The sequence below is a fragment of the Rhamphochromis sp. 'chilingali' genome (genome assembly GCF_963969265.1).
Source record: "Rhamphochromis sp. 'chilingali' genome assembly, chromosome: 3".
NCBI lineage: Eukaryota > Metazoa > Chordata > Actinopteri > Cichliformes > Cichlidae > Rhamphochromis > Rhamphochromis sp. 'chilingali'.
Window position 1 is genome coordinate 37,481,136 of NC_137931.1, and position 14,667 is coordinate 37,495,802.

General features: G+C 37.7%; 1 protein-coding gene across 7 annotated transcripts in view; it reads right to left on the bottom strand.

Moving 5' to 3' along the window:
* LOC308393637 (AP-1 complex subunit sigma-2) overlaps positions 1-12,757 on the bottom strand; it is a 31,147-nt gene extending 18,390 nt beyond the window's left edge. For 4 of the 7 annotated variants that reach the window (XM_080877572.1, XM_080877575.1, XM_080877573.1 and 1 more), the window contains exons 1-5: positions 12,655-12,733; positions 10,320-10,498; positions 5,611-5,719; positions 5,372-5,509; positions 2,876-2,906 (exon numbers count right to left, since the gene is read on the bottom strand). In XM_080877572.1, the coding sequence (XP_080733698.1) occupies positions 2,876-2,906; positions 5,372-5,509; positions 5,611-5,719; positions 10,320-10,498 (457 nt within the window). In that variant the 5' untranslated portion in view covers positions 12,655-12,733. Of the gene's footprint in view, positions 1-2,875; positions 2,907-5,371; positions 5,510-5,610; positions 5,720-10,319; positions 10,499-12,654 lie in introns of all 7 variants that reach the window. The other 3 variants (XM_080877574.1, XM_080877577.1, XM_080877571.1) reach the window with 2 other exon arrangements.
* Between the last annotated feature and the right edge of the window lie 1,910 nt (positions 12,758-14,667).

Genomic DNA, 14,667 nt, shown 5'->3' on the forward strand with positions numbered 1-14,667 from the left:
CAGCTAAATCATTTTAAAGATCTACCTACTTTATACACTTACAGGAAAAAGCCTTACTCTAAGCCTTTCAGTACAGTATGTTCTCCATCTGATGGTCCTGCTGTCGATAAATCAATGAACAGCTTTACGGTTTGTCCTCTGGGATAATGGGTTTGGCTGGGTGGTGGCAGCAGCCTCGCAACTAATGGCAAACAACCACATTCAGACTTCTAAATGCTTTCCAGCTTCACATCACTCACTTAGGTCCAATTTATATTCAGTTGTAACTTGAGTGAAATTTCAAACTTTTTTTTAATCTGTCGTATTTCCTGAATGTCTTCACAGACATTTCTATCAAATATAAAGGATAGAACCATTTTTTTAGTCAATTCACTTCAATTAAACTGTAAAATAAATAAACAATTTTAATCGTTAATAGGAGCATTTATAAAATCTTTTTATTTATGCTTTACAAAAAGTAAGTGTTCCTCAGAAATTCTCCATGGTTCACATCACTTTTATCCATGTAGATGTTAATGGGCTGTCAGCCGTGGTCTGATTTCCTTTCCTAGAACTCATTAGCGGTGGCCTTTTGGAGCACTAACAGACTAAATGTTCGACAAACAAATCCAGGAAACCAATCAGTCTGCTGTCTAACTGACTGATTAGACTTACATTGTACCAGACATGCTCCAATGAAAGCCACTAGATCGAAACATTGAAGTGTTTCCTGACTTGGCCAGAACAAATTGGTAAAACTGAGAACAGTCCGCTCTTTTCTGAAGCTCTCCGTGGGTGTTACCTTTTGATCTTTATACATTCAATAAACAGTGGGAGCACACACACATGGTAATGGCATGAGCCGAAGGTCTGTCACCTTGGAGACTGTGCTTCACGTTGTTTTGTTCAGGATGTCCGTTTCTTCTTCACATGCTGATTTTTTTAATGTTTACTAAAAACTACTTGGTTAAATAAAGCACTATAAATTATTCATTTAGCTTTAGCTACTTAAACTTGGTTAGCATTCTGTCACACTAGAGTAAAGTAGGATGGCAACCTCGCAACTAGTTAAAAAAAAAAGAAAAAGAAAAAAATGATACCTCCATGGTTGCATCTTTGGATATCAATTCCCACTAGTTGCAGTGACCTAGAGGCTGAGGAGGCAACACGTTCAGCCTCTGGGCGATCACTTTCAATCTTAAGCCAAATGCATAGGTCACCTGGTGCTCTAAACAATCATGGTCCAACTCAGACTGACTGCAACCACTCGCAGGCAGATTGGTGAAGGACTGCAAATAACTGCTGTCTGTATTATTAACGGAAACAGACTGCCAACATATTCAAATCATACTGAGACAATCAGCACTGATGAGTGCAACTCATCTTTGCAATTTAAAACTAATCAAGGCTTGATCAGTTTCAGGATAGGATCCTGGATGGCAGGCACAGGAAGTCATAATAGCAGCCCATTTTTCATTTTGATGTTCTGAATTGGTTTGATAGTTTGGAAGTGCTTTTTGTTTTTATTCTGATCAATGCATTTGTGTTAAAAAACTATAGCTATAATTTCAGGACCATGGACAGATGTACACATTTGACAGTTGTCTCAATGGTCAATGTGTTGGCTATTTTAGCATTTAATACAGAAAATGCTATTGTTGTCATATGCTGAAATAAATTCAACAGAAGCTGTAGTCTTTATAGATAGCTCTATTAAAAAGAGAAAAAACTGAATGCTTAAAATAATAATCAAAGTGCCATCTTGAAAAACATAACTTTTAAAATAGATTTACTGTACTGAAACTGCAAGAAATAAAACAAATGTGAATATAATATGCATAAGTCATGATATTATGCACAAACATGGCCTATTTTTGATGCTTTCTGGTTTCTCCCTGGCTTCTAGGACACTTTCTTTTTGCGCCCTGCAGTTCTTGTTGTCCAGGGTGAGTGGAGGTGCTTCTTGTTATTATTCCAAGGATGTGCAACAGCATTTCACTTATGGAATTTTAAGCCTGTAGTAAAGTATCCACTGACTTTGCCATACCAGATACCGCTGTTGTCATGCTCTTGTGTCTGGGTCACAAGTGCTTTTGTGTCTCTTTGCATGTCCCGTACACTTGCTGAAGTCAGAGCTCTTGGCACATTGGGTATGTCATATTGAAATGAACCGTGTTTTTGTTGTGGTTAGAAAACAGTGCAACGTTTGTAAATCACCGATAAAACTAACCACACCTATCAACGCTATTTTATTCCGTTTAGTAAAATCGCCCTTTTTACGTCAGACGCTGACAAAACAACATTAATTGTGCCCGGGATTGAGAGTGGGGTGAAAAACCAGCTGTGGAGCTGTGATCAGTGTGTACTGGTATCCTGCTGACAGCGCTTATGGTCAAAATGACCCTTGCTGCGATACTGTGGTTTTGATGCTATAATTACGCTCCCACTATATGAAATGCTAATCTAGAACAGAAGTGTCCTGTTTGTCATAGCAGTGAATACAATGAGGGTTTGTTTGAAGACTACAACCTGAGCACTGCCCACATCCAACCTTGAACCAGGCCTGTGCAGAAACTTTTATAAGTAACTTAGAAATGTAGGCTCTTCATTAAAAACTACTGAATGCTATTTTATTTTTAAGCAATTTTGTGTAACTATTCGTCACATTAAATGTTGCTGGTTAGGTTTACAGTGACATCAGAGACATTGGAGTTGATATAGGGTCAGTATGAGGCAGAAAACATATCAGCAACTTCAAAATTCAAAGTGTGCTGATGACACTTGAGACTTTGGTGTTGCTGGTATCTTTTTTTTCTGCTGGATTTAACATTGTGTTGGTGAATCTAAAGCTACAGATCTAACACTACAGAATAGGGATTTTTTAACAAAGTGTTACCTGCAAACAGGCGCATCTGAAAGTCTATATTCTGCAAATCACAACAGTAAAGAATAAACAAGCAAAGGGAGAAATGTGTCAGCAGAAATCAGGATTAAGATCAAGCAAACTAAAAGCAAGACACACAAAATATTTTCAAAAATATGGCTGCATGAATCATCTGAGGGCTGTATTCATGCAGCACTGAAAATTAAAGACAGAAATGATCATCAGGACTCCAATGTGAGAAAATGTGTAAAAAGAGAATAAACATATAGCACCAGCAGTGCCGAGCCTTCCCTCTACTTAAGGGAAGTGATGCAACATAGAAAGACACAAGAACTCAACATTGAACCTTCTGTAAAAATAATAAAGGGTAAAGAAAGTTCTAGTTGAAGTTGAGGGTAACGAGGTCCACGTTTCTTTGCGTGACTCTAAAACAGTGAGACTTATCTGAGTATTAGTTCTTGTGAATGCTTTAAAAACACTATAAATAACTCAAGTCGAGCATTATGAAAAGAGCTGAACAACTTCCTGGGTTGACTGGAGAGTGTAAAGTAAAATCAGCTGTCACTTTGAGGTAAACTCTAAGAAACATTTTTTACTTCTACTATATGAAATTTAACTATCCATCCATCCATTCGCTACCACTTATCCTTTTCAGGGTCGCTGGAGCCTATCCCAGCTGTCATAGGGCGAGAGGCGGGGTACACCCTGGACAGGTCGCCAGTCTGTCGCAGGGCCAACACACAGGGACAGACAACCATTCGCACTCACATTCACACCTAGTGGCAATTTGGATTATCCAATTAACCTATCCCCACAAGTTCCATGTCTTTGGACGGTGGGAGGAAGCCGGAGTACCTGGAGAGAACCCACGCAAACACGGGGAGAACATGCAAACTCCACACAGAAAGACCCCGGCCTGATGGTGGAATTGACCTCAGGACCTTCTTGCTGTGTGGCAACAGTGCTAACCACCGTGCCACCGTGCTGCATGAAATTTAACTATTACAATAAAAACTATAATCCTCACATTAATTTAATTAACGTGGACCAATGGTGCTGATTTCAAGCTCCATATTTTTTTTCTGACTCTAGTAGAGTAGCTTTGCATGACCTGTATTTCAAAATAATCCTTATTTGTCTGATACTGCTCCTTGGTGAAGCCCTTCACTTCTTCTCTTCTATCTTTTTATTTCATTCTGATTGGTCTGATGAAACTACAATCATCCACCATTATGACAGCATACCTATGAAAGAAAATAAGGCAGTCAAAATATCAGCTTTTCTATTTAAGGCTGCAGCAGTTACCGATGCAAAACCAGTATTTCTTAATGTTTGCTTGGCATTAGAAGCTGAGAATGGATTCTATTATGGAGCTTTTACAGGAAATCACTGACTGAATCTTATTAGAGGATCACTTGATGACACTGCAGTGAGAAATGGAACAAGAAGAAAAAACCACAGAAAAAGTGACTTTGTGGCTGGTTTAGTCTGCAGGTCTCAGTAACTTTGTGTTGTCAGACGGGAAGACTCATTATTTACAAAATTGAAAGTCTGACATTCTCAGCTACAAACCTTTGATTGTAGCTGTCTTTTTCACTGGAGTATATCTGAACAACAATCTCAGGGTCTTGGAAAGACTTTTTAAAAATATCTGCAATTTCATAGAGACAATTCATGCATCTCCCTTCGAACTATAAACACATTTTATTTTCACCATAGACATAAAGATTTTCAGAGAGATAATAACCTGGTGATAAACGATATAAAACGATTCGCTCATGGAGCAGCTTTGTAGCTGACAGCTGTTCAACAAAGCAGCTGTTCCACGTTCCAAATAGGTTGATAACCATGTATTTACTAGCTTATATGTCACTGCTTCCACTGGCAGTCACTTCAATCACTTTGACTCTTTAATCACCCATTTCACCTGTCTACAAATCACTACATTTCATCAAACTCCCATGGTCTCTGGCTGCCAGATTGCTGCTTGTCCTCTCTACACCACTTTCAGCATTTCCACCAGTGGGTCACCTCCCCCATGCTGGCCTACGCACTGTGGCTTTTCTAAGAAAGAAGAAGAAGCTACATGTTTCTTTCTTAGAAAAGCCACAACATGCTTTTTCATCCACATATTTTCATTAGCGAATTAAAAATAATTTTTTTGAGAAGTAGTGATAAAATGCAATAAAACAATAAAAGAAACAATCACAGACCAGTTTACCATACTTGGATTAAATCCACCCTCGACTAAAAGAAAAATAACTACTACAAAATGTTTTTTGTCTAAAGACTGGCTTTAATGCATGACTTGCAAACTGAGCCAAAAAGTATTAAACCTTACTTGCTGCCACCACCAATAACTGGGGATGTCTCCAGATTTCCAGAAATCCTCAATATAATATAATATATACATAGGAAATAGTGGTGTACTAGTGTAAAATATCTTTACCAGAAATGTAGTATTTGAAACTGTTATTGTTCCCATGGTGGTTTTATCACATATCTTACCTCTTGTAGCAGGTCAGCCTGCTCGATGGCCTTCAGCACATTCTTTTTAGACGTCTCTTGAGCTTCTCCACCCAGCAGGAATTCATCCAGGATGAAGTAGGCCTTCTCAAAGTTAAAAATAATGTCCAGTTCACAAACCTGGTGACCAACATGCAATAACTTTAAACATTAATGAACAGCTCAGCACGTGGGAATTATAACTAAGAATAATATTAGGAAGTCAGACATCACAAACGCACACTGCCAAAGTATTTATCCAACAGCTCCACATATCTGTGGATGATCTCCAGCGTGATGAGCTCGTTGTCCTGGTCCTCAATGGCACAGCAGAAATACAGGCTGGCATATCTGCAACACAGCGAGAAGCAAATTCACTTCAACTGAAAAAGTTCGTTCCCTGCTTTCTCAGAAAAATAATTCTGAGAAAGTTTCATATGAAAACTGTTGTTTTAATTACAACTGTCAAGTAGAAAAAGTCATCCCCATCAGCACAGTGGAGGCTGTTATTTTCATTCATTCTTAAAGGCTAAAATAGGAAAAACTACATAGTCGAAACAATATACAGGGTAGTACAACATGCATTGCATTTGCTGTGTGATTTATAGAGTCTATATTTCCTGCCAGAGTGCATGAAGGAGGCTGCTGTGTCCTTTAAATGTCTCAGGGTCTTCGATATAATCAAGAGAGGGCAAATATCTCCACAGCTGATGTCTCCAAAACTGCATGCCGTACACCCAAAAAAGATAACCATCACTACAGCCCAGAGAAAAAATAACATGAATTAGATTTTGAGGTGAACTATCCCTTTAAATAACAATCTTTCGTTGTGAAAACTACACCATCAAATAGCCAAAGCCAAGGAGCAGACTTCAGGCATTTGTAAAGCTGCGACAGGCTCTCACAGTGATGTACTGTCTCACTGAAATGGTGCTGAGAGGGCATTTCTCCGTTATTATTAAGGCCTGCTGTTTACTGTGCACAGGGTATTCATTTAAAAGCCAGAAGCCGGACGCAGAAGGCTGAAACAGTTAAGACCCATTCTGCCATAGTTCTTTATCCCTGATAATCCCTAAGGCACTAGGCATGTGATGATTGGCTAATAAAGGAGCTGGTCAGTTGATCCTCTGAAACCAGAGGAGCAGCAGGACACAATGGACAGGGCTGCAGATTCTTAAAAAGACACGTGTACAATACTCGCAGAGGTCACAGAGAACAGCAAAGCTGCTTATTAGCCAGGCTGTTTTCTGGTGGTGAATTCTTGATTGTTTCGAGCTGTTGTCTATCTTTGTCTACAGTTTGTGAAAATTAATGCAAGGTGTAGCCAAGCAGGAAGCACAAAGGGCTCGGTTCAGTCATTACAAAAGAGCAGTGAGACAGCATTTTTACTGGAGCTGACTCACTCCAGAAACAAGTCAACGATTTAAAAGATAATGCACACTCTGTGTAGAGAAGGCTCCCAAAGTAAAGAACATCTTTATGTTGCATTGGCAGCCTGATGGCACAGGTCCCCCTGTTTTATAAGTGGATTAGTCTTCAATAAGACATCTTTATAGAATGTTGCTTAACACGTAAGTAAGGGTTATATTAACATTTCACATGTGGCAGACAGTTTAGAGCCTTACTTGGAGGTACACTTTGAATTTCAATTTAGTCTACTTTGGGAAAAATATCAGCATGAGTTCTGCTGGCAAAGCATCCAATCACAGTTGACATATAAGGAGAAGCCTTAAAGAAATTTATGGGAGAACTGTGAAACTGTAAAGATGGCAGCAGCCCAACATTCAAAGAGCCAATCAACATCTGAGCCTGGAAACATATTATCCAATCACGGTGCACTAGAATTGTTCAGCACCCTGATAGCACGTGCAGAGAAGCTGTTCATGTTGGATTGAGCCATAATGAAGCAGAAAAGTCAAATAACTTCTCACATGCATAATAAAAATGTAACTTCAAGCACTTTTATAAACCAAAAGCCTTTTTTTTTATGTGACTGGTGATTCTATTCGTGCAGTGTTTATGTCCAGTTAAACAACTAATGTGAAAATTGTAAATACAGGCTTCAAAATAACTCAAGTGTTAACAAACGGGACTACGTGCTTCTCAAAGGTTTTTGGTAAGAATCAGATTTACAAGTAGATTAGCCCAAAATGTGTTTGCATAATTATGTCAGAAAGGTTTTTTACCCACTGCTGGCTTTGAGCTACGTTTTAGAGCTACGGACAGTTTAATTTGGCACCAAATATCACCATGAGTAGTGCCACTGGCAAAGGATCCAGCCTTGTTTCTGATCCTGGATCAATTCTGACATATCAGATGGGAAACAGCATGCATTTTAAGAATTTAGGCACAGTTTCAGTTCTCAGCTTTCTATTAAACTCACTGAGATTTTGGTCCTGGTTCAGCTCAAAAGAACAAAAATGCATGTGGAAGAATCAGTCATTTGTTAAAAACTAATATTAAGCTTCGTTATTTGCTTCTAATTTGCTCTGTTTCTCTGTCACATTTAAAGAAAATATGAAGATCAGTTTTAAACCGATGCTTGCAAGCATCTAAATTACTGTAAGATGTGAGAAATTATACAGAGAAATTTTCAGTGTTACAAGTTACACGTCTACACACTGACAGGCTGTTGGTTGATGCATTAGTGTCAACATACAGATCCATGTTGTTGCTCAAAATTAGACAATTTCTTTCTGCAAAGAAACTTTTAGCCAGAGCTAAACAATCCAGAAATCTGTCTCATGCATAAAAGAAAAGAAGACCAATTCTATTTACATTATACGTGCTCCGTTTCAGCAGTATACTTAGAAGGTATAGCATACATTCTCATTGCTATGCAGATGATACCCAGCTTTATCTATCCCTGAAGCCAAATATCACACACAGCAATTAGTTAAAATGTAGGAATGTCTTAAAGATATTTACGGCATTTCATTTCCTGCTTTTAAACTCAGATAAAAATTAGGTTACTGTACTCAGCTTTAAAAATATTATCTAACCAGATGCTTACTCTGGATAGCATTACCTTGAACTCTAATAACACTGTGAGGGATGTCTGAGTAATTTTTGGCCAGGATATGTCATTCAATGCACATACTAAACAAAAAGGTAGGACCGCTTTCTTGCAATTGCACAATATTGCTAAAATTAGAAACATCCTGTGTCAGAGTGATGCTGAAAAACTAGTTCTTGTATTTATTACTTCTAGACTGGACTACTGTTAATTCATTATTATCAGGCTGTCCTAAATAATCCTCGAAAAGGCTTCGGTTGATCCAGAATTCTGTAGAATTCTGACATATTTCTATGTTTGCCTTCATTTCATTGGCTCCCTGTTAAATCAAGAATCACTTATTCTCTTTCTCATCACATGCAAGGTCTTGAATAACCAAACCCATCTTATCTTTAAGACATCATAATAATATATCAACCAAATAGAGCACTTTGCACTTGGACTACTGGCTAACTTGTCATTCATATGGTATTCAAAAGTAGAATGGGAGGCAGAGCTTCCAGGGTTTCTGTGGAACTAGCTCCTAGTCTGGATTCAGGGGACAAAAATCCTCTCTACTTTTAAGTATTAGGCTTAAAACTTTTCTTTTTGATAAAGCTTATAGGTAGATCAGGTGACCATCCCTCAGTTATGCTGCAATAGGCCTAGGCCTCTGGGGGCCTCCCATGATGCACCGAGTCCTTCTTGTTCATTCACTTCTTTTCAGTCTCTGCATTTAATCATTAGCTGTCATTAATCTCTGGCTCTCCTCCACAGCGTGTCTTTTGTCCTGTCTCCCTCCCTCCCTTTGGGAAAATTACCCAACAGTTCACATTATCTACAAACTAAGCATACATTTTCCCGGTAAGTTTATGATCTTGGTCACTGGTTTTAGACCTTCTTCGAACCAACTTGATATTCATATTATAAATTATGGTCCCATTTAGAGTAAAATAGATGATGAAGCTGAACGTGCTTTAGGCTGTGGCTATCATGTTGAGGGAAGAGTTACCAAAATACTAAACTCATGGCTTCAAATCAGGCTTCAAATCAGTTTCTACAAACTAACAGGCAATGTCACAGTGGCTATAACCATGAGATTTTACTGCTATGCTTGGGATTGTCCTGTTGCACAATCCAATTTAAGACAAGCTTTAGCTGTCACACAGACGTCCTCACATTTGTCTCTAGAAGAGATACAGAGGAGCTCATAGTCGACTCAATAACTGCAAGGTACCAAGATACTGTGGCTCCAAACCAAGGCCATCAAACACCATGCATTTATACAGTCAATTTAAATTTGAGTGAAATTTTAGATTTTTTTCTTAAGTTGTTACTTAGCACCGATTGGTAATCCACCAGTATCATTTAAAGAAATGGCTTGCTAACAAGGCCTAATAACACACTGATAACTTAGTACTCCACCCTGTTGTTCACATGTGGTCACTTCTGATTCCAAAAACCCAACACAGTGATGGTCAAAATCCTAGCAGCGGTCCTTCAAAATGTCCTAAACCAATGGGTAATATCACATTTGCTACATCTATCTTTTACATATGTAAAAAAAATACTAAGAACTATTAACACTTAGTGAGAATTTAACTGAGGACATAAACATCTGTGTGGTGGGGCAATGGTTGCAGACTGATCAGCAGTTCAGGGGCTCTGTTAGTCCATCCCAGTGGGGTCACTCCGGTTCACAAGCAGTCTGCCTCCTTGTCCGTTGGCACAGCAACAGGATATAATGAGACTAAATTAATGCTCTTTCTTGTTGTAGTCTGAGTGCTGTCATGATGATGCCTTCATCTCTTTGGTAACACTCTCCTGATTCCCCAGCAGAGCCATGTCTATGAATGACGGGCCTATGAATTGCCCAGGGACGTGTGAAAATATTCTATTCTGAGGGCGTTCAACCAGAACACATTTTGTTCAGAAACAAGTCCAGTTCCTACCCACCTCTTGTACACAATTTTAAGGTCTCTCCACTCCAGAAAGCTGCACATTTTAGGCTTCCGTGCCAGGACTGTCTGCACCAACTCTCTGGTGATCTTCTTTTTCTCTTTATCAGACAAAGGCACGTACCATTTTTGGAGCCTAAGCTTGCCTTGCCGACTGAAAAGAAGCATGAACTGCATCTGAAATGAAGAGATGACACAAAAACAGAGGGGCTGTGAATAAAGACATGAGAGGAAGGAGTGGGCGGTTAAAGACATCTGCACAAAGAGACACAAAAAAGGCATTCAAAAAAGAAATTCACAGCACTTTTTATGTGATGTAACATGCTGACAAGTTAAATTGAATAAAAATGATGCCTAAAAATAATTTAATCAGGTCAATCAAATTTTGGAAAATGAATAATAAAGGACAACCAGTGCAAATTAGACAGTGAGTTGCTGTTTTTGGATGATCTGCTGCCATGTGTAAAAGATAAAAAGCCTGCTATCGATTATAACTTGACTGATACATGATTTTTTTTAGACCAATACTGATACCGATATTTGATTATTTAAAACTCTCATACATAAGCCAATATTTTTTTTCCTTTCTGACATACAAAACCTAGACAGTTGTAACATACATCAACTATTTCCCTAACATCTGTTACATGTATTTGTTTAACAATCCTTACTAAGACAGTATGACAGCATTGTTTAAAAATAATCTTGTTTTAATTATCCCAAAGCTTGTGGATTACATTGTTACTCATAATAACACAGCTGGTGTTTCTGTGATTTCTTCTCCACTTTTTAAATTTTCATTTATAATCTAATATACATGCCAATACCAATATATCGGAAAATAGCTAACACCAGCCAACAACAACACTGAAGCTGATGGTTAGTTTTGTAATAGGCACTTAAGAATCTGGTTGCCTCTGGTAACCTAATAATGTATTTACTACCCTGTCATTTGCCAATGCATTGTATCCTGCAATCTTGTTTTCAGTAGCTTCGATTGTTCATCTTGAAATAAGGAAGGTTTATCTTAGGACCCTACCTACATCACGTCACTAATGTTTTTTTGTTGTTGTTGCTTTTCTTCTCCAAATATTACTGACTTTCTATCGTCTATGGTCATGACATTGCTGCAAGTCCTGTGTAAACAGTGCTTTAAAACCAACACAAAAACATTGTTGTACATTAATAATAATAATAATAATAATAATAATAATAATAATAATAATAATAATAATAATTTGCTTAATGTTTAAATATCTAGTCGAGTAGTTGTGTGCATCCCTTCACCTAAGTTAACAGCGAGCTTCAGACTACCCCAAACAGCTAAAACTGTAATAGAAGAACATTAAAATTGATCAAAGAAGTAAGTGTGGTAGTAACAGAGAAACTCAGTTCTCTATCAGAAAAAAGAGGAGTATCTACTGTCAATTCTATTGGTATTCCATTCATCCATCCATCCATCCATCCACTTTCTTTCGCTTATTTAAATCAGGATTTCAGGGAGGGGCTGGAGCCTAACCCAGCTGCCAATTGCTGAAAGGTTGGGCACACCACAGACAGGCTGCCAGTCTACTGCAAGGATTTCTCTTGGTATTGGTAATACATTTAAATTTATTCAAATTCCCTTAAAAATACATGAAAAATAAGGATGGGAAAATGCACAACACTAAAAAGTTGACAAAGTGGCATGCCAAAAACAAGTGAGTAAATTAAGAGTAAATAACAGAACAATAACGCATCAACTCCAATTATCGTTGCATGTACACATTATAATGTATAAGTAATTAGAAAAAAAGCAGCAAAGCTTTGAATAACAGCTTTCCTGTCATAAAATGTGGTCTGCATATTGCTAAAGCACCAGCATTTTATCTGACTGTAAATTTTGATACCAATCCCCTGGATTACTAAGAATGAGTCTTGGTATCGGTACAAAAAAAAAAGCTATATCGATCGACTTCGACAGCCCTCCATCATACCAACACTATTTTCACTTCAGTTTTAAATACAGGGTAAACAGTTGACGGAAAACAGCGCACAGGGCATGTTTTAAATTCACTAAAAGCATTCAAACACATGCAACCCCACAGTTATTTTCACGGCCAAATTTTAAAGCATTTAAATCCATGTAGCTAAACCAGAAACATGACTGAAATCATCCCGTTTCAGCCGCTATGAACACAGACGAAAGGAAGTACCGTTAACACCGTTATTCAGCGACTGCTACCTTTAGCACGTCCTGTTATCATAGAGCCTGTTAAAAAACCCACAGGTGACCGAGCGCGTTTGTACATTTTAATGGAAAAACAAAATTTCACACATTCAAAACTACTTACCTTGAATAATAACACTGTGTATACCCCCCTCGGAAGAAATGAGCCACCCAACACCACCCAGAAACACGGCCAGTCTATAACAACCTTTTGATTGGCCACTAGGGCGAACATGATGATTTTTATTGGCTGACACGTTTTTGTAGTCCCCGCCTTTGTCAACGCGCTAATTAGACAACATACAAATGATTGGCTGCTACGGACAGCAATCAAACCACTCCGTCCCGCCCATTCAAACTTCATTACCTCAAACATATGCTGAATGATTAAACAGAGACGGAACAACCTGAAGTGAGACTGAAAAGATATGGAGAACAAAAACTGAAAAAATAAAAATTAAATTACTAAATCTAAAAAATAATTAAATATTTAAATTGATTACACTGAATCTATTACAAAATTAAAAATGTATTTTATTATTTAATATAATCTCTCTATATACATTATATTCTTCTTATGTCTAAGTTTACCCTTCCTTGTCATTTTAATAGTTTCTGCTGGCCAAAAACCATTCAAAGACAAAAAGACAAAGCACCACAGTATGTTGCAAAAAATGTATTTTTGGCTTTTTAAATTTTCCCTACCCTATTTATTTTCTACTTTTGCATGTTAATGACGTCCCTTTCTGTGGATTTTTTACGGAGTTAAGTTTTTGCCTGCTGAAACACATCAGATCATTCACTAAACTCTTCAAACATTTTAATAGCAGTCTTGCGCCATTCCGACATACATTAAGTCTCCCATCTGACTCAGTTTGGTTTGTGTGCTGCAGAGTGGCCATTCAGTCCACAACCTGTCAGGTGATGACACACCTGAGAGAACTTTTTCCACACTTAAAACTGAAATTTTGGGCAATTCAAGCTGCAGTGCTGAACTGAGCCTCGGTACTTACTGTTAGCTTTGTTTTTTTTATTTGTCAGTTAAAACACACAGAAGTATTCTCATAAGAGTAAGGATACAGCGTATCAGGTTTAGCCAATAACTTTCATGTGCTGTAGAAGAATATGATATATGCAAAACCTAAAAAACATCTAGGCCAACACTTACAAAAACATACTGTAAAATCGGTAAATGACATGAAAATGATGATGAAAGGATGGAAATGAATCTTAATTAAAAGCAGGTGTGTGTGTCACCTGAGGATCTGGTCTTAAAGGTGTTATAAACAAAGCTCTCCAAGACATTTTAATGGTAGAGGTGCAGGATTGCAAACTTTTTAAAGGGCAAAATGAACATCTGAATAGAAAATTAAGTTCTCAAAACAGAATACTTTGTGCTTACTTGGTGGGGAAACTGTTGTGGTTTCCTAACTGGAACTCTAGTGTGTCTATTTTAGTTGGACAGCCAGCACTGATTGGGGATTTGAACGGATTAACGTCACTGCAAAGCTTCAATATTCTAGAAATAAGACTTTTGGAACAATCAACTTGCAACATCTGCCATGGTCATCTTTTTGACCCACATTTAAACAACCAGCTTTTATAAGATTTCAGGCACCTTAGGGCAACTTGTCATGTTATAAATTACAATTATCAGCCAGATAACTGACAAAAACAAGCAGATGTGAGATTACATCCCATCTCTTCATGCTGGGATAACTCTGAATTGTAAGTAACTCTCAAACTTACAAAATTAAAATCTCCGCCTATATTTACAGTAGCCTTTTTAAACAAATTATTAAACTTGTAGGTTGTGAGTTTTATGGATGATGGCAATTGTGGGTAACTGTGATCCATCCCAGTGTAAGTCAAACATATTAAACGAATATTAAAATGTTTGTAACTATTTCTGATTTCTTTGAATTTAAAGTGATTTTTTTGTCATAGACAAACCTGCTGCTTTCAGGCCTATTTGATCATATTTGTTTGTACCCAAACTGAATACTAATTCGCTGGTACTGGTCTGTGTCTAGATATGGCTTACCTAAAGCAGCCTTTATCAGGCACAGATAAATGAAAAAGTATATTTATGATAAAAACAAATGTGTGATGTATAATAGGACCATAAATGACCTTA